General features: G+C 40.3%; 1 protein-coding gene across 2 annotated transcripts in view; it reads left to right on the top strand.

Moving 5' to 3' along the window:
* Positions 1-26,580, top strand: part of RFTN2 (raftlin family member 2) — a 69,952-nt gene that overhangs the window by 8,645 nt on the left and 34,727 nt on the right. For both annotated transcript variants that reach the window (XM_059393134.1, XM_059393133.1), the window contains 4 exons: positions 11,304-11,487; positions 13,220-13,334; positions 17,449-17,728; positions 21,434-21,637. In XM_059393134.1, the coding sequence (XP_059249117.1) occupies positions 11,304-11,487; positions 13,220-13,334; positions 17,449-17,728; positions 21,434-21,637 (783 nt within the window). The remainder of the gene's footprint in view (positions 1-11,303; positions 11,488-13,219; positions 13,335-17,448; positions 17,729-21,433; positions 21,638-26,580) is intronic.

Genomic DNA, 26,580 nt, shown 5'->3' with positions numbered 1-26,580 from the left:
AGGACGGAGGGTGGCTGCAGAGCTAGGAGGAGGAAGACGGATGGCTTGCAGCTGCTGCTCACCGCCTGTGCTGTTCAAATCCTAGCCAAAACAACTACCACCTCCCCCTGAATTTCCTGGTGTCAAAAGTAATAGAGCCAAGGGGTGCCTGGCTGGCTCAGTCATGTGACCCATATTGGGTATATAGATCACTTAAAAACAAAGTCTTAGGGGCGCCTGGGTGGCTCAGTGGGAAGCCTCTTCCTTCAGCTCAGGTCATGATCCCAAGGGTGCCCCACATCGGGCTCTCGACTCAGCGGGGACCCTGCTTCTTCTTCTCTCTCTGCCTGCCTCTCTGCCTACTTGTGATCTCTGTCTGTCAAATAAATAAATAAAATCTTTTAAAAAAATATTTTTTAATCTTTAAAAAAAGTAATTAAAAAAATAAACAACAACAACAAATTGACCCTCTGATATTACTGCCCCAGTATAAAGACATCAGATCAAAGGCTTGGCCTCAAACACCGAGCCTGTTGAGGGGAAGTACTCACTCTGGTCAGCACTGATGAAAATTCCTCTCTGTGCACAACTCTCCCCTTCCTCACACCTCTCAGCTCAGTCAGGCTTCTTGTCTCTTCTCAGCACAAGTAAGAATCGAAAGGACTTACATGAAGGGAAGTCCTCATAAAAATTCCTCGATTTATTTTTCCTCTCTATGCTCCTGGCTTTACTTTTCTTGAATGGTGTTTAAAGCAAGTCCCAATGTCAGATAAGGAGAACAATTTGTTAAAAGAGTGAACCCCAGCCCTATCACCATCCTTCTCCTCTTCCCATTAATGAAGAATTGGATCACTCTTTCTGTGTCCTAGGATGCTGGACACTGCCGAATGTGATCTAGGTGTCCCGGCCTGGACCTGAGCAGGCTCTAGTCAACAGAGTTCCTGGTGTGACCCACAGCAGAAGTTGCAAACCAAGGAGATAATGGGCCATATTCAGCCTTCAGACAGGTCTCACTTGCTGTACACAGTATTAAAATATTTGAATTAACTATCTTTTTATAAATGTGCAAATATTACATAAGAATCTGGATTGGGGGGGTTCTTAAAAATTAGAAGATCCAATAACAACTGGGCCCACATGCTTATATGGCAGCCCTTAGCTGAGCCTACTACTCTCTTTGGATGAGGTTCTGAGTCTTTTCTAGGTCCCACAGCCTCCTCCAGAACAGGTCCTTTCTTCACTTTAACAGCCTGGTGCCTTCAGCTGCCTTATTGGACACTTAAGTGTCCTTACTGGGACTCAGTGTACTAAGTCAGTGAGTTAGGAAGCCCTGATCTGGACTGTGAGCTTCGGAGCACCTAATCCACAGCTGAGTTGGGACACGAGATCTAGAGCATGCATAAGGACCTCTGATCTAGAGTGTGAGTTAGAGACCTCTAGAATCCTACAGGATGGGAAGCAGGCTATGTTTTTGAAATAAATCCAAATCTCTACAGTGATCTTTCTGGAAATTTTTTTAAGTGTTTTTTTTTTAAGATTTTATTTATTTATTTGACAGACAGATCACAAGTAGGCAGAGAGGCAGGCAGAGAGAGAGAGAGGAGGAAGCAGACTCCCCTCTGAGCAGAGAGCCCGATCCACGGCAACGGGATCATGACCTGAGCCGAAGGCAGAGGCTTTAACCCATTGAGCCACCCAGACATCCCCTTTCTGGAGATTTTTAAACCAACAATGACATCCTTGAAGACACTTTCACTGGAAGTTCTCTTTCCTGAACTGGACCACCAAGACACAGGCACAGCCCTGGTGTCTGAGCGTTTACTCTGTGCCAGGCGCTGGGCTCATGTTACTATTGAACAATCTATAAAGTACTACAGTTACTTATTCTTGTCTCAGAGAGGCAAAGTAACTTGTTTCAGATCTAGTAAATGGCATAATCATGATTTGAACCCAGGTGACTGCTTTAAGAGCCTAAGGAAAACTCTGAGGAAAATACTGCATTGCCTCTCTTTCCAGAGGAAGGGGCCTTATTTATTTAACAAAGAGGCAACCATTGTATGGCATATTCTGCACATCAGCTACTTTATAGGAACAAATATTAACTTATTTAATCCTTCTGACAATCCTATAGGGTAGATCCTATTTGGGGTGGGGGAAGGGAGGGGTAGATCCTATTCTCAATCTCCCTTTCCAGGCTAGTAAGTGTCAGAGCTAAAATTCGCATCCAGGTTCTAGAGTCTGTTTTCTAAACCCATGCTCCATGAGAACCCTGGAGCTCTGTTCATTGAATATGTTACACCTAATTTTTTCATTTGCTGGTCCTTTAATAAGTATTCTTAAGCACTTACCATAACTGTCATGTCTGTGTTGAGGGCTGCTTATCGAAAGGCACAGACCTGGGCGCCTGGGTGGCTCAGGGGTTTAAAGCCTCTGCCTTCAGCTCAGGCCATGATCCCAGGGTCCTGGGATCGAGCCCCATATTGGGCTTTCCGCTCTGCAGGGAGCCTGCTTTCCCCTCTCTCTCTGCCTGCCTCTCTGCTTATTTGTGATCTCTCTCTCTGTCAAATAAATAAATAAAATCTTAAAAACAAACAAAAGGCACAGAGCTGCAGATAGAACATACACACTTGAGGCAGTTCAATACTGACTATAAGGCACTGAGCCCAAATAAACATGATCTTTACATAAACTTATGCTAAGATATAGCTGTATAATTTTTTCTCCCTCTCTAACTTTTCTAGATTTCTCAGTTTGTAATTGCTCCCAAAACCGCTGTGTGTGTGTGTGTGTGTGTGTGTGTGTAGTGCATTAACATTTCTTTTGCTTTGAGACTCAAGACAATAACCTTACTTTAGTGAGAGTGCAAGAGGCTGTGGAGTTGACCTGGAAAGCTGGACTTATTCCATTGACATCACCAGAGAACGAGGTGTTCCTTAGAAATACATTCTTCACCTGAACAGGAACCCCCTTAAGCACCAATGTTATTCTGTTATAACTATCTTCTTGGTGATAGTTTTTAACATGTTACATAACTCTGCCTTTGAAAACCATATTCTGAAACAAGAGAATGGAGGGAATGAGTTTATTTTCATGATCAGTTTGGGACAATGAAGTGTAGAAAGCCCATTAAGCGACCCTAAACTGTAAAGTTTTTATAGTTCTTTTATCTAGTTTTTTAATTCATTTTATCCCTCTGATGTCATCTGTCTCCTTGTTACTGTCATTGTGTCCTTGCTCCTCCTCAATGGGTCTCTGAGCCTCGACCAAATCACTTGGCACTGGACATGAGATGCTTTCAAATTGTACACACAGGCAGAGAAATAACACTGAGTCTCATAGTTCTGCCCTTTTCAATTCTTCTTAGCCCTTCCAATCAGTTTGGAATTAATGTATCTTTAACACCTCTCTAATGGCTAATTTTCCTTTTCAACAAAGAGAGAACAGAGGTATGGTTCAGAATCTTTGGTAGAGATCAGTGTCTGGCTAGAATCTAGTATTTTCATTGCATTCATTTGTATGGCAGCTTTCTACTTATGGTAAGTGATTCTGCTTTTATGGTCATATGAGAAATATAGATTCCTTTTGAAATAAGTGGAAGTTTAAATGAAAAGTAAGAGGCACCTGGGTGACTCAGTTGAGCATCTGACTCTTGTTCTCAGCTCAGGTTTGATCTCACCATCGTGGGTTCAGGCCCCCGCACTGGGCTCCACACTTTAAAAAACAAAAAAGAAAAGAAAATTAAAAGAGGAAATTTAAGAATATGGAAATCCAATGGTACTCAGATATGACGAAAATTGTGAATGTGTGCTCAGTGACCTAAGTTTGGGATACACCACCTCAGTCCAATCACGCCTGGTAGTTAGGGGAGCTGCAGGCTGCAGGCGTGTCATGGGAAAGTGGGTGATCCCGGCCACCTGCAGCTGGGGTGAATACTCCTCCAGGTGGCTGGCCCCTCCACCATTCAGCCAGTGCCACACTAGCCTGCTGCTTCTGTGGGACAGCCCTTCACATACATCCAGATGGCATCCTGGTCCTCCCTTACTCGGCACATAATTGCAGAACACCTATAAGGGCCATCAGAACCCTCACTATCCTGAACATCTTTTTTTTAATGAACTCCAGCTTGAAACTGCATCTGATTTTGCCCTTAAATTGAACATAATCCACTTATTAATTCAACAAATATTAACTGAACATCGGTGTGCTAGGCACTGTTCCGGGTATAAAGAAATGGTGATGAACAAAGTGTGACTATCCCCCTGCCTTCATAGAGCTTTCAGTGTGGCGAGGGAGGCAGACCTTAAGTAAGATAACGGGGTGACGGGCACCTGGGGGGCTCAGTCAGTTGGGCCTCCAACTCTTGATTTAGGCTCAATCATGATCTCACGGGTCAAGGTATCAAGTCCCAGTTTGGGCTCCACACTCAGCAGGGAGTCTGCTTGAAGATTCTCTCCGCTGCCCCTGCCCCAACCCACATGGATGTGTGGGGACAGGTACCCACTCCCACTCTCTCTCTCTCAAATAAAATCAATCTTTAGAAAAAGATAACCAGGTGAATACACCAGTATATTCTGGTTATTATTTAGATGGTGATAAATGTGTAAGGGGAAGGAAAACAAACAGGAAGTATTCCAGTGTTGCTATACTGAGCACAGAAGTCAGTGAGCCAGCTTCCTGTGAAGGCAATTTTCTTTCAGATGACCATAATCACATTAGATTAATTGCTAACTTGTTTTTTTAAGATTTTATTTATTTATTTGAGAGAGAGAGAGGGGCAGTATAAGAGGGGGAAGAGTCAGAGAGAGAAGCAGACTCGCCACTGAGCAAGGATCCCGATATGGGGCTTGATACCAGGAACCTGAGATCATGTCCTGAGCTGAAAGCAGACGCTTAACTGGCTGAGCCACCCAGGCACCCCTAACTGCTAACTTATAATTAATCTGTGGTCAGCTGAAGTCTCTAGGATTTCCTCCTTCCCCCACCAAATGAACATGTAAATCAGATTTTTCTCATTCTGTGTTTTGAACTATGAAAAGAACTAAGAATTTATCCTTGTTCAGATTTTTTTTTTAACATTTAGAGCACCCAGCCAAGAGTTCTTCAAATCCTCATTCTCTTAGCCAATATATTTGCAACACTTCTTTGTATATAATTATCATTTTTCATTGACTCCAAAACATTGTTGATTGTAAAACACACTATTACTTTATGTACTGCTAAGGGAGAAAAAAAAAAAAAAAACATATGAATTAAACTATGACTTACTACTTTCTCACTTAGTAATTTAACTTTTATCAAAGATAAAACATCTTTCAGACATTTTTAAACATCAATTATTCCTTCTACCTCTCTTCTACATACATAGAAAAAGGAAAACTAAGTGCAATAAAGATATCCCTAAAACATCTTTAATTACACTCAAGCCCCAATTCTTCCAAATCACTTTCAAACTCAGAGCCCATGTGTCCCCTTTTTTCCACATAATTTTTTCCTCTGGGCTGTCAGGAGCATTGGAAATGCCACATTTCTTAAAAGACTGTTGGGCTTCTCTCTGAAGCACCTGACACACATTCTACAGGTTTGCGACTGGGGCTTCCTTGATATTGCCAGAAGCTACCAATGGCAAGTTTTCAGGCAAGAAACAGGGAACTAGGACTCACAGTTGTAGTTCAAGTGATCCTTAAATGGTTTCTTGACTGAAACCTTAAGCACTCTGTTTAGTCATGCCATATGGGAAAACAACCCAACTTCACACAGGTAATGATCCCCACTGTCATTATCACCTGCCAGCAGTAGTGGTTAATGCCAGGATAGATTTCCAAGCCAAGGCATATCCCTTACTCTTGTATTGAATTTTATAATTTATGAAGATGCACTTTCATAAAAATGAAATGCTCATCTCTGCTCATGTATTTTTAAGTTATCATCTGTAATCTACATACATCTGTGTTTCACTTTTGTCAGGTAAATAGTATTTCTCATAAACTTTAAAATTTCTTATACTTTCATGAATTTTTAAGTTTTCATTTGCCTCTTTGCCTGCTTGTGATATCTCTCTCTGTCAAATAAATAAATAAAATCTTTTAAAAAAAAAAAAAAACCTTTTTAAACCAATAAACTAGTGCCATTATACAAAACAAAAACAACAAAAAAAACAACCTTTGACCTAAATGTAAGACCTAAAGCTATAAAACTCCTAGAGAAAACATATGGGAGAACCTTCATGACATTGTATTTGGCAAAGATTTTTCAGATATAATACCAAAAGCAGAGGCAACAAAAGCAAAAATAAGTAATGAGACTATAACAAACTTAAAACTTCTGTACATCAAAGGGCACAATCAACAGTAGAAAGTCAACCTATGAAATGGGAGTAAATATAGATCCTGAATATATAAAGAACTCCTACAACTTAACAACAAAATAACCCAAGTTAAAAATGGGCAAAGGGCTTGAATAGGCATTTCTCCAAAAATGATATACAAATGACCAAGGAGCGTATGATGTTCAACATCACTAATCATTAGGGAAATACAAATCAAAACTACAATGAAGTATCACCCCATACCCATTAGGATGGCTACTATTTTAAAAAATGTACAAAAAACAAGTGTTGACAAGGATGTAAAGAAATTAGAACACTTGTACACCGTTGACAGGAATGTAAAATCATGTGACTACTATCGAAACCATATGGCCATTCCTCAAATAATTAAAAATAGAATTAACGATATAATTCAGCAATCACCCTTGTGGGTATATGTCCGAAAGAGCCGAAAGCAGGATCTCATACAGATATCAGCACATCTCCCTTCATAGCAGCAGTATTCACAATAGGCCAGTAGAATCAACTCAAACGTCCACTGATGTATGAATGGATAAACAAAATGTGGTATATACATACAATGGAATCTTCTTCAGTCTTGAAAAGAAATCCTGTCACATGCTACAACATGGATGAACCATGTGCCGTTACATTAAGTGAAATAAGCCAGTCACAAAAAGACAAAATAAGTTGACCTACGAACAACACAGGTTTGAACTACACAGATTCACTTACACGCAGATTTTTCTATAAATACAATACAGTACTGTAAATGTCTTTCTCTTCCTGATGATTTTCTTCATAACATTTTCTTTTCCCCAGCTCACTTTATTGTAACGAGACAGTACAAAATACAACGTGTTAACCGACTGTTTATGTTGCTTCCAGTTGACAGGAGGCTATTAGTAGTTAAGTTTTCAGGGAGTCAAAAGTTACCCGTAGATTTTTGTCTGCATGGAGGCTGATGCCTTAAACCCCATGTTGTTGAAGGGTCAACTGTAATGTATGATTCTATTTATATAAAGTATCTAAGGTGATCAAATTCAGAAGGAGAAAGTAGATTTTAGTATGTACATATATGATATATGTTTTCTTTGACATAGAACCTTTTTTATTGTGGGAAAATATAAAGTTTACCATCTTCACCATTTTTTTAAAGATTTTACATATTTATTTAACAGAGAGAAAGATCACAAGTAGGCAGAGAGAGAAAGGGAAACAGGCTCCCTCCTGAGCAGAGAGCCCAATGTGGGGCTCAATCCCAGGACCCTGAGATCATGACCTGAGCTGAAGGCAGCGGCTAACAATTGAGCCACCCAGGTGCCCCATCTTCACCATTTTTACGTGTACAGTTAGTGGCATTAAATACATACACATTATAGGCAGATAAAGATTATAAGCAGATACCATATAATCTTTAATGATGAAGGTGGCATTATGGAACTAAAATAAATAATATTAATTATTATGAACTTCTGAGCACCTGGTAAAATACAGAATGATTGAAGTATTTTCAAATATTCTATATTTACTAACAACTTAAGTGCCTTTTGAACTCAGTAAGTACCTTTCATATATGGGCTGCTGCAGCCCTCCACTCCCTGGGATGGTGGCAGTTTCACAGAGAACAAGCAGAGCGAGGGTTGCCTGAATTGCTCAAGGAAAGCAGACTTCTCCCAATCCTCAGTTCTTAGTTTCTGGGGTTTCATTCCCATTTGCGGCACGAGAGTAGATTAGGTGAGACAATATGGGGCCAAACAGTCACTGCAAGCACAGCGGCAAGGGAAGCAGAGCAGCAGGATGGAGAAGCTCTCCAAGCCTACAGCCTCACTCTCTGTAGGAGATGTGGCCCTTGGACAAATTTCTCCAGTTTTCACTCCAAGATGGAGCTAATTACACCCGATGTGGCTCCACCTCTCATTCCTTTTTAACCTCCTTTTCTATGTGGTTTTCTCATCGCAATATTACTAATGTAAGGAACATAAAATGGGGCCTGAAGTTAGAGCCGTCTGAAGTGAATATGACCTTGAACTCTCCCTGGTTGGATTCTCACCAGGTTCGTGACCACCTTCACTTTTACAATCAAAAGAGTAGCAATTCCACAACACTGCCCGTGTGTTCGTTCCCTTGGTGTCTCTCTCCAACAAGTCCTAGAGAAATTGTACTTTTGTTCCTGAACTTACTAGATAACTTTTTTGGTTTCCATTAGCTAACCTTGATGGTTTTCCCTCCTTTATGCAAAAATTTCACCTCCTAGTTCCCCTTATGAACAGAATTTCCAACTTAACATAATAACCTAAGGAAAATACTGGGCATAGAAAGAGTCATCAGGTAGGTTCCTTGCCCTGAAGGAGAGACAAACATAAAAACAAGTAACTCTCATCAAGTCTGAAAGGGAACTAGCAGAACCACAGCACAGGGGAAGAGGTGATTCACCAGGCGCAGGGAGCAGGACGGGAAATCAAAGCCTGGCGGCGTGAGCCAGCGGGTGAGGTTCAGGAAGTGCGGTAGTACACGCCCGCCCCGCAAGACGCACCAGAAAACGGGTGACAAGAGTGAAAGCTGAATGAGAACAAAGAGGCCAGACCCTGAAGATTCTTTGGTATCATGCTAAAGCATTTCCACTTTGGACAGTAAGCAACAAGATCCATTAAAAGACTGCATTTCTTTAAAATATTGTGGAATTAGTGTGCAATTCTAAAAATAAGTTTAGGTTAGGTTTCATTCCTTAGTCTTAACAGTTTATTCTGTTTTATAGTTTGTCCTTCTCTTTGTTTGGAAATCGGGATGGGACTTTAAAGAGTAAAACCATATGAACGGCAGAGTGATCACCACACAACCACGCAGGACAGGGCCGTTTTGCCATGAAACCCAGCTGTTCCTTCAAAGTCCAAGATGATTCTCTGTGTTTTCGTTCCTATACATAACGATAAAGAAAGTATATTGTAAATAGATTCGTGTAAATCCAAAGGAGGATCAGAATTTGAGGAAACAGATCTCTCTTGGTTTATTTAACTTACCTATTGAGTGTTTTATTTTCTTCTGGGAAGCTGGCGTGAATACCCAGGGTTGGAGGTTCTGTTCCATCACGTGGATTTTAGTGTCAGGGGAGGTGGGGATTTCCTCTGACCCTTCTTCTTTGTCTGCCTCTTAACCTCCTTCCTGTGTTCAGGCAATTAGCAGCAGTTCTTTGCTGGACTCCGCTGACCAAACTGACAGGAGGCCAAGAGCCAGCATTGCCTATACCTGGAATTAATTTCATATGTTTTTTTACTCAAGAGAATCAAATTGCAGGCCTATTTCTAGATACAAATTCGTGATTGTTTTCCAGAAAATGAGGAATATTGTTACAGAAAATAAAATTGTTTTTTAAATTAATTCTGCTTGAGCACGAAGAACGTTTTCCCAAATAACACACCCTTTTCCTTTTGCTAAAAACTGTACACAACATACTGCTCTGTAGTTTCTACAGATCTGCCCCGCTTCAAAGAGATAATTCAACTGCGTATCAATTTTGCATTTAAAGTTCCTCTACATTTAGGAATTTTACTTATTAAAAAAGAGCTTCTGGGGCATCTGGATGCTCGATCAGTTAAGCATCCAACTCTTTTTTTTTTTTTTTTTAAGTTTTATTTGTCTGAGAGAGCACATAAGCAGGGAGAGTGGCAAGCAGAGGGAAAAGCAGGCTCCCGCTGAGCAAGGAGCCCAATCCAAGGACCCTGAGACCATGACTTGAGCCAAACGCAGATGCTTAAGCTTGAGCTAACCAGGTGCCCCAACTGTCCAACTCTTGATTTCACCTCGCGTCATGATCTCAGGGTTGTGTGGTTAAGCCCCGTGTCAGGCTTTGTGCTGGTGTGGGACTGCGTGAGGTTCTCTCTCTCCCTCTGCCCCTCCCCCCATTCTTTTTCTCTCTCTCCCTCTCTCAGGGGGGAAAAAAAAAGACTTTCTGGTTCCCTTTACTTTTCAATTCCTTTCCTCAAGCATTTATATAAGTATTGAAGTCAGTATTCTTCTAAGTGATATAAGTCAGAGAAAGACAAGTATCCTATGATTTCACCTTTGTGGAATTTAAGAAACAAAACAAGATGAACATAGGAAAAGGGAAGTAAAAATAAAATAAGTTTAAAAACAGAGAGAAAGGCAAACCACAAGAGACTTTACAGGTAAGAGAAAAACTGAGGCTTGCTGGAAAGGAGCAAGGTGGGGGTGTACTAAATGGGTGATGGGCCTTAAGGAGGGCACTTGCTGGGAATGAGCACGGGGTGTTACACGTGGTAGAAATAAGAAAGCACTTGACGACCTCTGCTTAACAAATGTCATTATATCCACTTGTAATTTTTATATTTGTATTAATTTTATATTACAAAATTATGCATCGGGGGCACCTGGGTAGCTCAGTTGTTAAGCATCTGGCTTCGGCTCAGGTCATGGTCCTGAGATCAAGCCCCATATTGGGCTCCCTGCTCCGTGGAGAGCCTGCTTCTCCCTCTCCCGCTGCTGCGCCCTCTGCTTGTGCTCTCTTGCTTGCTCTCTCTCTGTTAAGTAAATAAATAAATATTTTTTAAGTTTAATTTAATCTAAAAACAAACAAACAAATAAATAAATAAATAAATATGCATCTTATCTTGTTCAGAATTGTAAAAACAATTAGCTCTTCAACTTAATATTGTTTCTCTTATGTATGTCTTCAGTATCTATTAATGGAATACAGTCAATCAAAGGAAATCCGAAAGAATAAAGCTACCTTAATTGAAAAATATGTATAAGGCAACTCTACTTTAAATCATATTGGTAATATTACATATCTACCAGCTTAGAAGGTTACTTTTGCTTTTTTCCACAATTAATTTAGCTATAATACATGCTAGTGTAACTTTATTTGAGATTAAATCATATGCTTCCTATTCATTAGGATTATCACACATAGATAGAAATAATGTTTTATAAAGTAATATTTTATAAATGTGCAAATTTCTCATTGCATTTGCTATTTCAGCTTCGCCGAACCCAGAAGTCATCAAGATAAATTCAATTCCAGATATAGTAACAAAAGTGGAAGACTACTATCTTAAAGGATACATTGTTGGAGCCATTCATCCTGTGATACAACCTGTGGGGCCAAGGAAACACCTACCCGCAAGTTACATGTACAGAGTGGTGCTGTTGCGCTCAAAATCAAGGTAAGCCTGGGCTCAAGGACACAGACGAGGAGCTGTTGAGACAGTTTTCTTCAGCTACAAGAAAAGGAAGTTTGAATGTAGTGATGAGGATTAAAGGATAATTAGGGAGGTTGGTTTAGAGCATATTTTCCAGTAATTCAACCTGGACCGAGAGAAGGAAACTTACACCTCCTTCCTTTTAAAGCTCCTCATGGATTTTACCCCTTTGCAGAAAATGGGTCCTACGTGAGGATGTTAGTGAACAAAGGAAAAGGAAAATAGACTCAAAAAGTTCCTAGAACCTTTAGCAGAGTAACCGTCAGCTACAGGTCCTGCCACTGGACTGAAAGAGCTGACTGGGCCAATGAAGGCCACTTTCACTGAGTGTAGTTTTTTTTAACTGTCCTATAGTATTTTATTTATAGTGGCGACAGAAACTCCCTCTCCCTTTTAAAACTTTCACAGCAGAAAGACCTACCTGCCAAGTTCTCACAAATCAGAGAGACTTACCAGCTTTAAAAAAAAAAAAAAAAGTAGGATGTAAAACCCATTTTTTAAACTTTTTTTTAATAGCTGTTTTCCCAAACAATACTGCAACCATTTTTGTCAGCCTTGCTTGTAAGTTTGATAGTTTTCAAAATACAGTTGCCCTTTCCAATGAAGAATGAAAATAACCAATAACATATCAATAACCTACCAATTTTTTTTTTTTTTTTTACACAACCCTAGCACTATATCAAGCCATCTCAAAGACCAGGGTAAACACTGTTTACTCTGTGCTTTTACTAGTGCTGGCCTAGTAACTGATTACTTTAACTAGGAAAGAGCTAAGGAAGGAAAGAAAATGAAATAGAGGGAAAAAAAAACAGGAAAATTGAAAATACAAACAAACAAAAAAGGGACTTTAAAAAATTCCAGTTGTGGGGTGCCTGGGTGGCTCAGTGGGTTAAAGCCTCTGCTTTCAGCTCAGGTCATGATCCCAGGGTCCTGGGATAGAGCCCCGCATCGGGCTGTCTGCTCAGCAGGAAGTCTGCTTCCTCCTCTCTCTGCCTACTTGTGATCTCTGTCTGTCAAATAAATGAATAAAATCTTAAAAAAAAAAATTCCAGTTGTGCTTTTAAGGGACACTGCCCTGCTACTCAGTAACTGCCAATTTACGGAAATCTGAGAGGGTTTGTACAGGCCCCAGCTTTCACTATGAGATGGAACCTCATCTGGTATTTCAAGCATTAGTGAATAAACATGCTATTTTGTCTCATGGTAGCAACGCTTATATCCTAATTACAAATCTGTTAAACTATGTATAAATTACTGTTCCTCTTTTAGCATAACTTCCAGTGGACTTAGCAGTGCTCTGACAAGACTAAGAATAAGCAAGGGATAAAGATCAGAAAAGGAAAAAGACAGGATGATAGTTTTTTGCACAGGACACTTACTTGTGCTTCTGTACAAAAATGAGGTATAACAGTGATCTGAAATCATTTCTCACAGTTTTTATTAAAATGACTGGTGAATTTTTTTTCTTCCATATTAAATTAGAAAACAAATTAATAGAAGTTTAAACTAAGAAAATTAAAATTAATAGAAGTTATTCTGTTTTTCTAATATTTTTACCTAAGAAGACAACCTTTAGGCTTAAGGGGGAAAAAAATTGTCTTGACCTTATTTATGAGTTGTTCACTCATTTTAACATTGAGCATATTAGCTGAAAATAATCAACTAACTTCCAACATGAATATATTCTCTGTTACAGCCCGAAGCATTCAGCAGTACCCAGCAGACAAAGATGCCCAAGACTTGTGATTGAGGAATATCTTCTAACTGATGAGACACAAACAAATGACATAGCAAAAGAACTGATAGAAAAGGTACATGTATATACTTTTCCATGTGGTATTGAGAAATACTTGTATTTCTTCTTCATCAGTTTCCTTTCTTACTTTAAAAAGAACAGAGAAATAAGGTCAGTGACTTCTCCTACCAGAGGTTAAAACATACCGAAGCACACATACCAAATTGTACACTTAGAAACAGCAATGCAGGCCAATGAAACAGAATGGAAATGCCAGACATAAATTTACACACATATAAGAAGTTTGGTAATAAACCTAATGAAATAAAATGGGGCACAACCATCATTTAGTAAGTGTTGCTCGGAAAATGGATAATTGTTCTGTAGAAAAATAGACTCCACACATTTTAAATGAGATAAAGGGGTAACTTTTTTACCTAAAAAAAGTCCAAAAGAAAATGAAAGAGTATACTGAGTAGACATACTCAATTATGAATAGGTTGAGGAGTTTGAGTACATAAATATAACTTATATACTAGGAAAATTAAGCTTTAAAAAAAGAATGGTGGGGAGGAATTCCCAACAAATGTGTCCTATGGGAGCTCCATTTAGAATTTACAGGAAACAAATCCAAATACATGAAAGTAATACCCAGTCTTGAATGGACAGACAGAATCCATGGACAGCAAAATACAAAAGCAAACACGGAAGACACTTGGAAAAAGGGTCAACCTAACTAATAATTTTTTTAAGTAAAACAGTATTAATACCTCACCAACATTAACTGAAAAATTAAATTGAAGATATTAAATCTAGTGTTGAAAGAGCTTTAAGAAAGCATTTGTATATTGCAACTGGCATTGTAATGGATTAGTACCATATTTCTGAATATCAGTCTGGTGATAAAAATCATAAATCCCATTTTACCTCTTCTATTAGAATCTATCCAAGAAATTAACTAAAAAACGGAAAGACTTGGATGCCTGGGCGGTTCAGTCAGTTGTGTCCAACTCTTGATTTTAGCTCAGGTCATGATCTCAGGGTCTTGGGATGGAGCCCTAAGTGGGGCTCCCTTCCTAGCAGGGAGTCCGCTTCTCTCCATCTCTCTCTGACTCTCCCTCGTCCCGCCCCCTGTCCCCGCTCATGCGTGTGCACGCTCCCTCTAAAATAAATAAATAAATCTCTTTTTAAAAAGAATGAAAAGGGGGAAATGATTTTTATAGGAAGATAGTTTAATAATCAGTGAATAAGGGGCCAGATTCTCAATAATCAGAAAACCAAGGTGGCGGCAATGGTACATCCATACAATGTAACAGTTTATGGAGATTAAACAACTATATTGACTGTTGACCTAGAAAAGTCTACACAGTATAACTTAATTGAAATTCAAATGAAAAACTGAACACTATATATACATATTAATTAAACCCAGAAAAATTATACACTCATGAATATTCTAAATTGATGGGATTTTAAGTGAACATTTGTTCTTAGTTGCATTGATGTATTTGTAAGGTTTTAGCTTTTTTTTAAAGGAATACAGCCAAAAACCTAAGGCATTTCAAGTAAGCAACTGTGAAAATTGTTCACTGTTTCTATTATTGTCGCCAAGTTTTAAATGGCCATGTGTGTCTGTAGTTTCGTGCATGGCCAGTTATAGCTACTAATGATGTTCCCTTTTAGGTATAATGTCACCATTCAGTAATGTTTTCAGGAACAGTCCTTGAGACTAGATTTTTATAAACAACCTACACATACTGTTTACTACTACTATTCTGGGAAATTTCGATTTGTTTTTCTGGGAATAAATCCACTCCAAAAAATTTCTTTTGAAACAAAAATGTTACTACTAATTTAGTCTTGATAGATCACCATCAGAGCCCTTGTTTTGCATTTAACTTCCTGGACACAGTTAAAGATCTATTTAAACAGGAAAGTAACTGTTATTCCAGCAATTAGAGTAATGGGGTTATTTCATGAAGAGAAAAGCTTCAGGAAACCTAGCACATGAGCTCTTTGAACATTTGCCCCATGTGTGGACAGGAGCAGTAGATGATGCCAAAAGTTATTTTGGAACAGCTGTCTTACAAAAAGAGTTTATCGTTAAATAGCTAGATTTTAAGTCATTTTATCATTATATCAATATTTACTCTATTTTTAAAATTGGGTTTATGAATGTTTTTCCTAGGATTTTAAAATAAAAATAACATTTTAAAAAATATCAATCTTCCAACTTAAAAAAATGGGCAAAAAAAACATTAATATTCTATTTGTTACCAGACTTTTCCAGATAAAACTTTCTAGTAATAGAAAATAGAAAAAGCCTTCTGCACTTTTTCACCCAAATGAACTAATAAGACCTAGAGAAAGAACTAACAATAAATGTACCCTTTCCCACCTGCACAACCATGACTCCTTACCCCTTCTCTTTCCTCCCCCAGGACATCTGATACGAAGGACAGTTTGTGGTTAGTTTTAAGGCTTCATGCATTGTTACAACCTCAGTATGTTCGTTTGTAAGAGTAAATGATACTGGGTCAGTGTCGACCTCTGTCCCAGCTCCACACACCCACACCTCTGTCCTGCTCAGAATTCTCTTTTTTGGCTGGAGCTGAGTGACCTTTGTGGGCATTGCTGTCTGGTTTTGCCCCAACCGTTCCTGGCCCTTTTCATTTATTTCATTTCTGACCATAGGTGTTTGCATTTGCAACACGCACCATAAGTCTTTTCCCCTCCCAGGTAACATTTCAAATATGTAATTTAGGGGTGCTTGAGTGACTCAGTAGGTTAAGTCTCTGACGCTTGGTTTTGGCTCAGGTCGTAATCTCAGGGTCATGAGATCAAGCCCCACACCAGGCTCCTCACTCAGCAAGGAGTCTGCTGCATGATTCTCTCTCCCTCTCCCTCTGCCCCTCCCCACACATGCTCTCTCTCTCTCTCTCTCTCTCTCTAGCAGATAAATAAGTCTTTAAAGAAATCATTTAATTTAAATGTTTGAAACAGTGACCAAATAAAAAATGTTATTTCTTCATTTTTACTTATTTAACAAGTACTTATAGAGCACCCACAGGTACAAAACAGCACAATACAGAAATGATTAATACACACACACACACACACATATAATATATATATGTATATACAGTCCTAGCCCTCAAAAGAATTGTCAGTTTAACAAAGGAGAAAAACACAGATACAAAAAGAACAAAGAAATGAAGCAAAAGCAGAGTAAGGGAAAGGTGCCTAGCAGAAAATCATCACTCTCAAGGTCTCACATTATTTCACCTCATTATATTATGTGCTCCTGAATCTTATTCTTTAACTTACATGATTGAATCTAATCATGTGCATTTGGCCCGATAGAAACAGCATCAAGATATAAGCATACATGAAAGCTTCCTGAGAGCGAATCAGGCCTACGCATTATATGCAACACATTTGTCAAGAATTAGACTTGTAGGGGCGCCTGGGTGGCTCAGTGGGTTAAGCCTCTGCCTTCGGCTTGGGTCGTGATCTCAGGGTCCTAGGATTGAGCCCCACATCGGGCTCCCTGCTCGGCGGGGAGCCTGCTTCCGCCCCTCTCTCTCTGCCTGCCTCTCTGCCTGCTTGTGATCTCTCCCTCTCTCTCTGTCAAATAAATGGATAAAATCTTTAAAAAAAAAAAAAGAATTAGACTTGTAACATTTTTCTTTACCTGCATCAAGAAAACAATGCTGTATGTTTTTGCTTTTAAATTAATCTTTCTTCTCATTGCTTCTCGGCCTTTTGGCTAAGATCAAGTGAAATTAATGTTTCTTCTTTATTAATTAGGATTGTGTTGTTTTTAGATTTCTTGGAATAGTTTTTAATATTGCCTCAATGAGAGAAACCATTGTTAACAAGTCTGCAAAAATCATGTTATAGAATTATTAGTTCTTCTCAAAGCAAACTTTTAAAGAAAAACATGATTCCTGTTCTCATAATTTCTAAAGCGTATCTGTTTGAAGTTCTGTTTGAAGAAGTCACAGTAATAGTGTGACGTAGTCTTAGGAGGAGTGCTTTATTGGAGGTTATTACTCTGTGTATGAATGGGTCTTTGCTTAGTGATCAATTTACTTCTTTTTATGGATTTCCTTAATAAGCCTATAGGCTAACTGATGAAGTTATCAATGTAAATGAATTTTACATTTTGTTCTATAATCTCTTTTCAGATTAATATAGCTGCTAAGAGAGGAATGAAATTTGTTGGATTCCTATCACAGCCTTACCCACCACTTAAATTCTGCAACGGAACCAACCATGATGGAGATACAGAATCAACACTGTCTGTGAGACACACTTCAGAGGAAAACTGTAAAAGTTGGAATGAAGGAACATTGAGTGGGCAGTCATCTGAGAGTGGAATTGAGGAAGAACTTCATCATGAAAGTGGACAGTGTCAAATGGACCGAGATGGCAGCCCCAGTTACTCTAAATCCAGAAGGGGAGAAGGTAATAGACAAGAGAAGTAGAAATAGTGCAATAGTTTAAATTTGGCAAAAATACATTTTTCAAGTTTTTTAGAAATGTGAGGCAAAGTAAATTTCTAAAGATTATAAACACTGAATAAACTAATATAAACTTGTCTTGAAATTTTTTGAAATTATTATAGCCAAAAATAAGATAGAGCAGTTTTTCAAACAGCTGTCCGTGGCATGGTCATACAATGCCATCCACATAAGGAAGTTTTGTTTTGAAAATTGGTTTCCATTTAGTCATTCACCAACTCCTGTATAAAATGGAGGCTGTGTGTGTATACAGAAAGTGATTCTATAAATATAGAAAGCTGTTCTGACTTATGTTTGTTTTTAAAAACAGTGTGTGAGAATTTTAGTTTTGGCTTTTCCCATTTCATGGATAGTTTTTGCCTTTGAAGTTAATTGGCTTTCTTTGATCATCAATTAGAATAAGAAAATGCAATTCATGATGAAACGATTAATATAACAATAGTGCCTGCATCCTAAAATAACCTTAAACATTAGTCTTCTTCTACTTTGCCAACTGGCAAGTCTTCCAAAAAACTGAGACTTCTTTTTCATGTATTTTGGCCTGCTCAGAGTTTTCTGCTACCTTCGCAGGCATGCTTTAAAAGGCACTACTAGAGAAAGTCAAAGACGATACATACCTTAGAATTAAGAGCTCTGGAGTCAGACTGCCTCAATTTCTTCATAGAAAGGGGGTTGTTGTGAGAAGTTGCTAAAGATAAGACACTTAGTCCAATGCCTGCCGCAGAATCAGTTCTGTATTAAGTTAACTGTTGTTGACTGATCCTTTGATCTGTGCCAGGGCTGAAACTGCACACTCTGGTGTAACACAGCGCGCACACATACACCGGCCTTCCAGGTTGTAGTGAGATGTACTCAACATTCTGAGGATGGCAGAGACCCACTTGACCATGATCAGCACCATCTTTTTAAGAATGAACCAGAAGCATTTTCTAATTCATCTCACCTCTCCTCACCACCACCACCCTCCCATTTTTCTCCCCAGCTCCCTAGCTAACAACCATCCCGATTTTCCTGCAGTGTAAACATTTTAGGAACAAAAGAGTTGTTGGAGCTATGGTCAGAGACCTATTTTCTATCTTCCATACAACGCTACCTTTAAAGTCCTGCTGGTTCCCATCCTAACTTCGACAACATCAGGTGTTTATTCCAGTCCTTTTAAGTTCTAAATCCAATATGCTACCAATTTGATTAAATTGTCCATCTTTAGTTTCTACTTTCCTTTTTTTTAAGATTTTATTTATTTGACAGACGGACAGAGATCACAGTAGGCAGAGAGGCAGGCAGAGAGAGAAAGGAGGAAGCAGGTTCCTGCTGAGCAGAGAGCCCGATGTGGGGCTCTATCCCAGGACCCTGGGATCATAACCTGAGCCGAAGACGACAGAGGCTTAACCCAATGAGCCACCCAGGCGCCCCTGGTTTCTACTTTCTTTTTTTAATTTTTTTTTAAATTTTTAGAGGGTGCGTGGAGGAACAGAGAGGAAATCTTAAGCAGGCTCTATGCCCAGTGCAGAGCCCAACCCAGGGCTTGGTCTCACAACTCTGAGATCACTACCTGAGCTGAAATCAAGAGTCAGATGCTTAATCAACTGAGCCAACCAGGAGTCCCTAGGCTCCACTTTCTAAATAGTTTAAATCATATACTTCTTAATAATTTGTCTATGGCAGTATTTCTTAACTTTGTGTGCAGGGTAGGATGGTGGCAACATGAGTTTGAGGGAGACACACACAAAAGGCCTCTTGGAGAATCTGCTGAAGCCCATGGAGACTCAGTCCAGAAAAATGTACATGGGTACACCTGAGTGGCTCAGTTCACTGGGCATCTGACTCTTGCTTTGGGCTCAGGTCATGATCTCATGGTCATGAGATCGAGTCTTGAATCTGGCTCCACACTCTGAGTGGAGTCTGCTGGAGTTTCTCTCTCTCTTTCTCTCCCCCTGCCCCTTCCCCTACTTGAGCACTCTCTAAACTAATTAATTAATTTAATTTAATTTAATTTAATTTAATTTAATTTAATGTTTTTTTTTAATGCACGTAAAAAAATGCACATGACATACATACCTCCAAGTACTTTTGCAATACAAGTGGCATTGGTCTTCCAAAACATAACCATATAGGTGGGTCCATAGACCACCCCCCAAGTTAAGAATATGTCAATTTATAGGGCGCCTGGGTGGCACAATGGGTTAAGCCTCTGCCTTCGGCTCAGGTCACGATCTCAGGGTCCTGGGATCGAGCCCCGCATCAGGCTCTCTACTCAGTGGGGAGCCTGCTTCTTTCTCTCTCTCTCTGCCTGCCTCTCTGCCTACTTGTGATCTCTGTCTGCCAAATAAATAAATAAAATCTTTAAAAAAAAAAAAAAAAAAAGAATTTGTCAGCTTATGGAAAACTAGAAGGTATGACCCAGCAGTTCAGTGTCTAAATAAGTATTCTAGAGTCACTCCTACATGAGAGGCATGCATAATGTTTACGATAACAAAATTTTGGAAACAATACATCAACGAGAATAATAAACTGCAGTTTAACTAAATGAATAAGGTCTATATGTATTAATTCCACTTCAAGCATTAAAAAAATCAATTTATAGTGGCATCTGGGTGGCTCAATTGATTAAGTGTCTGCCTTTGGCTCAGGTCATGATCTGGGTTCCTGGGATGGAGGCCCCCTCCCCCCATCTCCCCTCCTTGGGATCCCTACTCAGTGGGGAGTCTGCTTCTCCCTCTCTCTCTTCTCTCCCCCCACAAGACTTTGCTCTCTCTCTCTCAAATAATATATAAAATCTTTCTAAAAAATCAATTTCTAGGGCTGCCTGCGTGGCTCAGTTGGTTAAGCCTCTGCCTTCGGCTCAGGTCATGATCTCGGGGTCCTGGGATCGAGCCCCACATCGGGCTCTCTGCTCAGCAGGGAGCTCACTTTCCCCTCCTTCCCGTCTGCCTCTCTGCCTACTTGTGACTTTTCTCTCTGACAAATAAATAAATAAAATCTTTTTTAAAAAATCAGTTTATAGGGTGAGTGGGTAGCTCAGAGGGTTAAGCCTCTGCCCTCAGCTCAGGTCATGATCTCAGGGTCCTGGGATCGAGCCCCGCATCCAGCTCTCTGCTCAGCTGCTTCCCCCCCTTTCTCTCTGTCTGCCTCTCTGCCTACTTGTGATCTCTTTCTGTGTGTCAAGTAAATAAATAAAATCTTTTAAAAAATTAAAAAAATAAAAATAAAATCCCTGACTGACAAACAAGCTTTAAAAAAAAAAAAAGACCATTAATAGATGCATATATACAATATCATACTGCTTTAAATGTTTTTTTAAACTGCAAAACATGATATATATTAATAGGTACATAAATGTGCATTAAGAGAGTAAAAGTTTGAATGAGAATAATAAACACCCAATCATTATAGTAGCTCCTTCTGGAGAATTGGATTAGGGAAGATAACAAAGTGAGCCTCAACTACATCCATTTCTCATTTCCTGGAAAAAAGTCTAAAGGAAACATGGCATAAGGTTAACATTTAATAAAGCTGAGTGGTACGTAATTTTATTAATTCTCTATACTTATCTGTTTGCTTGAAATACATGAGTAATAAAAGAAAATTTTAGGAAACTTTTTAATAAATGAATAAATATTTTTTCTTCTTTCTGAACATCTATCCCCAGATAACAAATTGTATATAGTATTCAATGTTTTTGATGATGAATCAACCTGTTGGACCTATCAGGAAGGCGTCCTGTCAATGAAAGTAACAAGAAAAGGATCTGTCATTAGTACGCTTGATGCTGATTGGCTGGAATTAACTACATTTTATTATAAGCAAGGCTTGTCTTTAATTGATTCTTTTGTATGCTGGGAAACATCTAAAGGTAAGTTATATATTATTATATATTCATAACTAAAGAATTTGATCTGTGTCAGAGCTGGTGGAAATGTTTTTGTCTTTCAAGATCTGTGGCTAAAAGGACAGGTATTAATCATTAGGAATTAGATTGCAATTATGACACAGCCATGTAGCTCTAATTTAAAAGTTTAACCATCATGCTTTCCTGTTGCCACTGCTTTTGGCAACCTTGAAAGGAAAGAAAATAAAGAGGTGACCGAATTTCCACTAGACCCAAAAAGCACTAAGGAAAACCTTCTTCCCTCTGAGCCACAGGTCCTGATGACCCAGATTTTGGACAGTGTGTCACATCTGGTCAGGGCCAGTGACTAAGAAGCCCAATCATGTTCCAGTTTGTATAGCACGGGTTGTCGTGACCATAAATGAGAACAGCAAGGTGTACACAGCAAGCCCTTTCCACATCCCTGTGAAACAAAGGTCTTCAAGCTCAGCCTCCTTGAAGAGATGGCCTATGACCTGTCTCCCAGCCAAGCACAGGCTTGTGAGCGGGGCTCTGGGAACACTAAGAACCTGGAGGATCCAATGTCCTCTGGTCCCTTGTGCCTTTCCTATGTTCTTTTCTGTAGAAGGTAACTTGACAGTAAGCTGAGGGGAACATCTTCAAGCCCTGTTTTCCCACACCACAGCTGCATACTCCTCCCCAGGGCTCTGCCTTCTCTCCTGAAGATGCTCCCAGAGGCTGGGCACAGATTCCCGCTGTGAATCATAATAAAGAGATTGTGATGATAGATAGCAGATAGATAGATAGATGATAGATAGACAGATGCAAGCTTAACCATCATATGTGGTAGAATTATAGTGGAATGTTTGCTGTTGGGATGTAACTGTCAGGAATAGACAAAACTGTATGATTGACTAGGATTTTCCAAATAAGATGTGTTATAACAGCCCATTTAGGAGGATTATAATTGCATTTGACAGTTACTATCCAAACTTACACACTGTCTCAAATTTGGACACTATCTACCATGTATTCTAGTCTATATCTGACTCTATAATTTGTATAGAAAATAACCTTTGGTTCAAAAATGATATTGACGCTACTTATTTCTGCCCCCTTTTATCTTTCAACTTCCCCTAGCCTTCCTCTTAGTTGCAATGGAACATGTAATCATTCATGTCTAGCACAAAAACAAACAAATCTTTCCAAAAATTTCTTTCTAGAGAAACTATTTTGAAAAAGAGATTGGTGGTAAAAGAAAAGAAAAATTCATGGTTAGGAGATTTGAAAAATAAGTTAGGAAGGATGAAGGCTATGAAAACCAGGGTAATTAATTACCTCATTGAGGTTAGAGGAAAGAAAAAAAAAGCAAATAAGATGAGATCTCAATATACCTTACTATCATTAAATCAGACTACCATTCCGGGGTCGCCTGGGTGGCTCAGTCATTAAGCGTCTGCCTTCGACTCGGGTCATGATCCTAGGGTCCTGGGATACAGCCCCATGTCAGGTTCCCTGCTCGGCAGGTAGCCTGCTTCTCCCTCTCCCACTCCCCTTTCTTGTGTTCCTTTCCTCACTGTGTCTCTCTCTGTCAAATATTAAATAGAATCCTTTAAAAATAATAAAAAAAAAAGACCATCATTCAGTATGGAGTTTCCACAAAAAGTTAAAAATAGAACTATACTACGATCCCGCAATTGCACTACTAGGTATTTCCCAAAGAATTCAAAATACTGTTTGAAGGGACACATGCACCCCAATGTTTATAGCAGCACTATCAACAATAGCCAAATTAAAGAAAAAGCCGAAAAGTCCATCAACTGATGAATGAATAAAGATGTATGTATGTTTGTGTATATATACACATGCATACACACAATTAAATATTACTTACCCATCAAAAAGAATGAAATCTTTCCTTTTGCAACACTATCCGATGGAGCTAGAGTGTATTATGCTAAGAAAAATAAGTCAGGGAAAGACAAATGCCATATGATTTCACTCATAAGTGGAAGAAACGAAACAGATGAACCATAGGGTAAGAAGTAAAAAAGTGGGGGGAGGCAAATCATAAGACAGTTTTTTTTTTTTTAAGATTTTGTTTATTTATTTGACAAAGAGAGATCACAAGTAGGCAGAGAGGCAGGCAGAGAGAGAGGAGGAAGCAGGCTCCCGAGAGCCCGATGCGGGGCTCCATCCCAGCACCCTGGGATCATGACCTGAGCCGAAGGCAGAGGCTTTAACCCACTGAGCCACCCAGATGCCCCTTTAAGAGACTTTTTAAAAAAGATTTTATTTGTTTATTTGAGAGAGAGAGAGCATGAGCAGGGATTGGGGATGCTGAGAGAGAGGGAGAGGCAGACTCCCCACTGATCAAAGAACCAGACATGGGGCTCAGTCCCAGGAACCTGGGATCATGACCTGAGCAGAAGGCAGACGCTTAACGAGCTGAGCCACCCAGGTGCCCCATGAGACACTCAACTACAGAGAGCAAACTGAGGGTTGTTGGAGGAGAGGAGGGCAGGAATGGTCTAAATGGGTGATGAGTATTAAGGAGGCACTTGTTGGGGCACCTGGGTGGCTCAGTGGGTTAAGCCTCTGCCTTTGGCTCAGGTCATGATCTCAGGGTCCTGGGATCGAGTCCCGCATCGGGCTCTTAGCTCAGCAGGGAACTTGCTTCCTCCTCTCTCTCTCTCTCTCTGTTTGCCTCTTGCCTACCTGTGATCTCTGTCAAATAAATAAAATCTTTTAAAAAATTTTTAAAAAAGGAGGCACTTGTTATGAGCACTGGGTGTTATATGTAAGTGATAAATCACAAAATTCTACTCCTGAAGCCGATATTAGAGTATATGTTTAACTAAGTAGAATTTAAATAAAGACTTTTTTAAAAAAAAAAAATTTAAAAAAAAGAAAGTCAGCTATCAGTTAACCAGGGATACCTTAACTAACAGAACTAAAGACTTTGGGATGGACATGCGGGGGGTATGTGCTATGGTGAGGGTTATGAATTGTGTAAGACTGATGAATCACAGACCTGTACCCCTGAAACAAATAATACAACATATGTTAAATGGAATAAAAAAAAAAAGAACTAAAGGTTTTGGGTAATTATCTAAAATTATCAAGAATCATGGTCCAGGGGCACCTGGGTGGCTCAGTGGATTAAACCTCTGCCTATGGCTCAGGTCATGATCTCAGGGTCCTAGGATCGAGCCCCACATCCGGCTCTCTGCTCAGTGGGGAGGCTGCTTCCCCCTCTCTCTCTGCCTGCCTCTCTGCCTACTTGTGATCTCTGCCAAATAAACAAATAAAATCTTTAAAAAAAAAAAAAAAAGAATCATGGTCCAATAGGTTCTTTTAACTAGAAACCAAGACTAAGGATCTAGGCCACTGGAACACCCAGAAATTATGGCCCATAACACAGAGCCCACAGCTGTGCTCAATAGATATTCCTTAGTATTGGGGGTTATTATAAACTTTTATGGACGCACCAAAATCTAGTAAGAAGAGCGGATAAGCCCAGGGTTTTAATGTTATGTCCTCAACTTAGGAGTGGGTGATCTGGAGAAGTGAGGGAGCTTATGGAGCCACATTTTCCTGAAAGGCAAATAGAAATATGCCCTCCTTTACTGCTGTGAAAATTTAGTAAGACATAGGGTGTACGAAGTGACTCCACAGTCCCCGCCCCTGCCGGAGCTGGCTCTCTGCGGTCCCTTCCCCGCCCCACGGCTCCGGAGGGCTGTCACAGCGCCCAGGGCCACCGGCTTGGAGGTCGGTGTACGCTTCTGTAGTTCCCTTTCTTCTCTTTCTCCTTCTCTTCCTTCCAGAAAGTCTAAGTTGGAGCCATTTCAAATTTTGGTTCGTGACTAACTGCTGAAGGAAGAACGAAAAATACTCCTTTCAAAATCCCTTTCAGGCCTGCCGGCCTTGGGCCTCGCCCGGTGAAAATAAAATTAGCCCCAGCAGTTGCCAGCCGGAGGCTCCGGAGGCCTTTTGTTCGCAAAGCCTCAGAAGCTGTTAGAGAGCCCGGGGAGAAGCTCTCCCGCTCCGCGGCTGGGAGCGTCTCATTAGCCATCTTACACGGAGGGCTGTGCCAAGGCCCTAACGAGCCCCCGCGGGGTGTGGGGTCCGGCGAGTGGGTGTGTCCCTCGGGACTTCCCGACCAGCGCAGGCCAGCCGCGGAGGGGACCTGTGACCCGCGCCTGTGTCACTGTGAGAAGCAAGTCAGCGGAAGCGGGGCTGAATCGGTTGCTTTGTTCTGGGCTGTGTGATGCCTGACAGCTAGAGCACGGGGCACACAATGTGTGTTTGGTTTTGTCTCGCTTCCATCCTCTTCCAGAATACCGTCAGAAGTCAGCCTGTCACGAGGAATAGACGGACAAAACCAGACGGTGCACAGACATCTAAATGCATTACTGCACAAATCTCGTTTTATAAAATACCTTCCTCTAGAGACAGGGAGAGGAGGAACAACTTTTTAAAAAGTTTTCTCCTTGGGTGGGGTCACGGTGGAGGGGTCGTGAGGTCTGTGAATTCTTCTTCAGCGCCCTTTCCCACGCACCCTCAAAGCCTTTTCTGCTTCGGAAAGCTCCCCGGGGGAGGCGCGCCGTGGCCCGCTCGCTGTTCCTCCAGCCTGAGGCTTCCCACCGCGGCCGCCTCCTGTATCTGACCTTCTCCACACTGCCAGGCCCTCACCCAACTGGTCCTCTGCTGGAATCACTGCAGAAGCACTGGAGGGCAAAAACCCCAAAGGGTCCCAGGAGAGCCTGCAACAGGCTTCCCCAGATGAGCCGAAGAAGACAAAGCACTTTATTTTACCAGAATGTGCAGAGATTCAGTGGGCAGTTGGCACGGGCTGAGATGAGCAGCTTGGCCAGCTGGTATAAAACACACCCACACACTCACACTCACACTCACACACACTCACACTCACACTCACACACACTCACACTCACACTCACACACAC

The sequence above is a fragment of the Mustela nigripes genome, chromosome 3 (genome assembly GCF_022355385.1).
Source record: "Mustela nigripes isolate SB6536 chromosome 3, MUSNIG.SB6536, whole genome shotgun sequence".
NCBI lineage: Eukaryota > Metazoa > Chordata > Mammalia > Carnivora > Mustelidae > Mustela > Mustela nigripes.
Note: the sequence above shows the minus strand (reverse complement) of the source record. Positions and strands in the feature narration are given on the sequence as shown.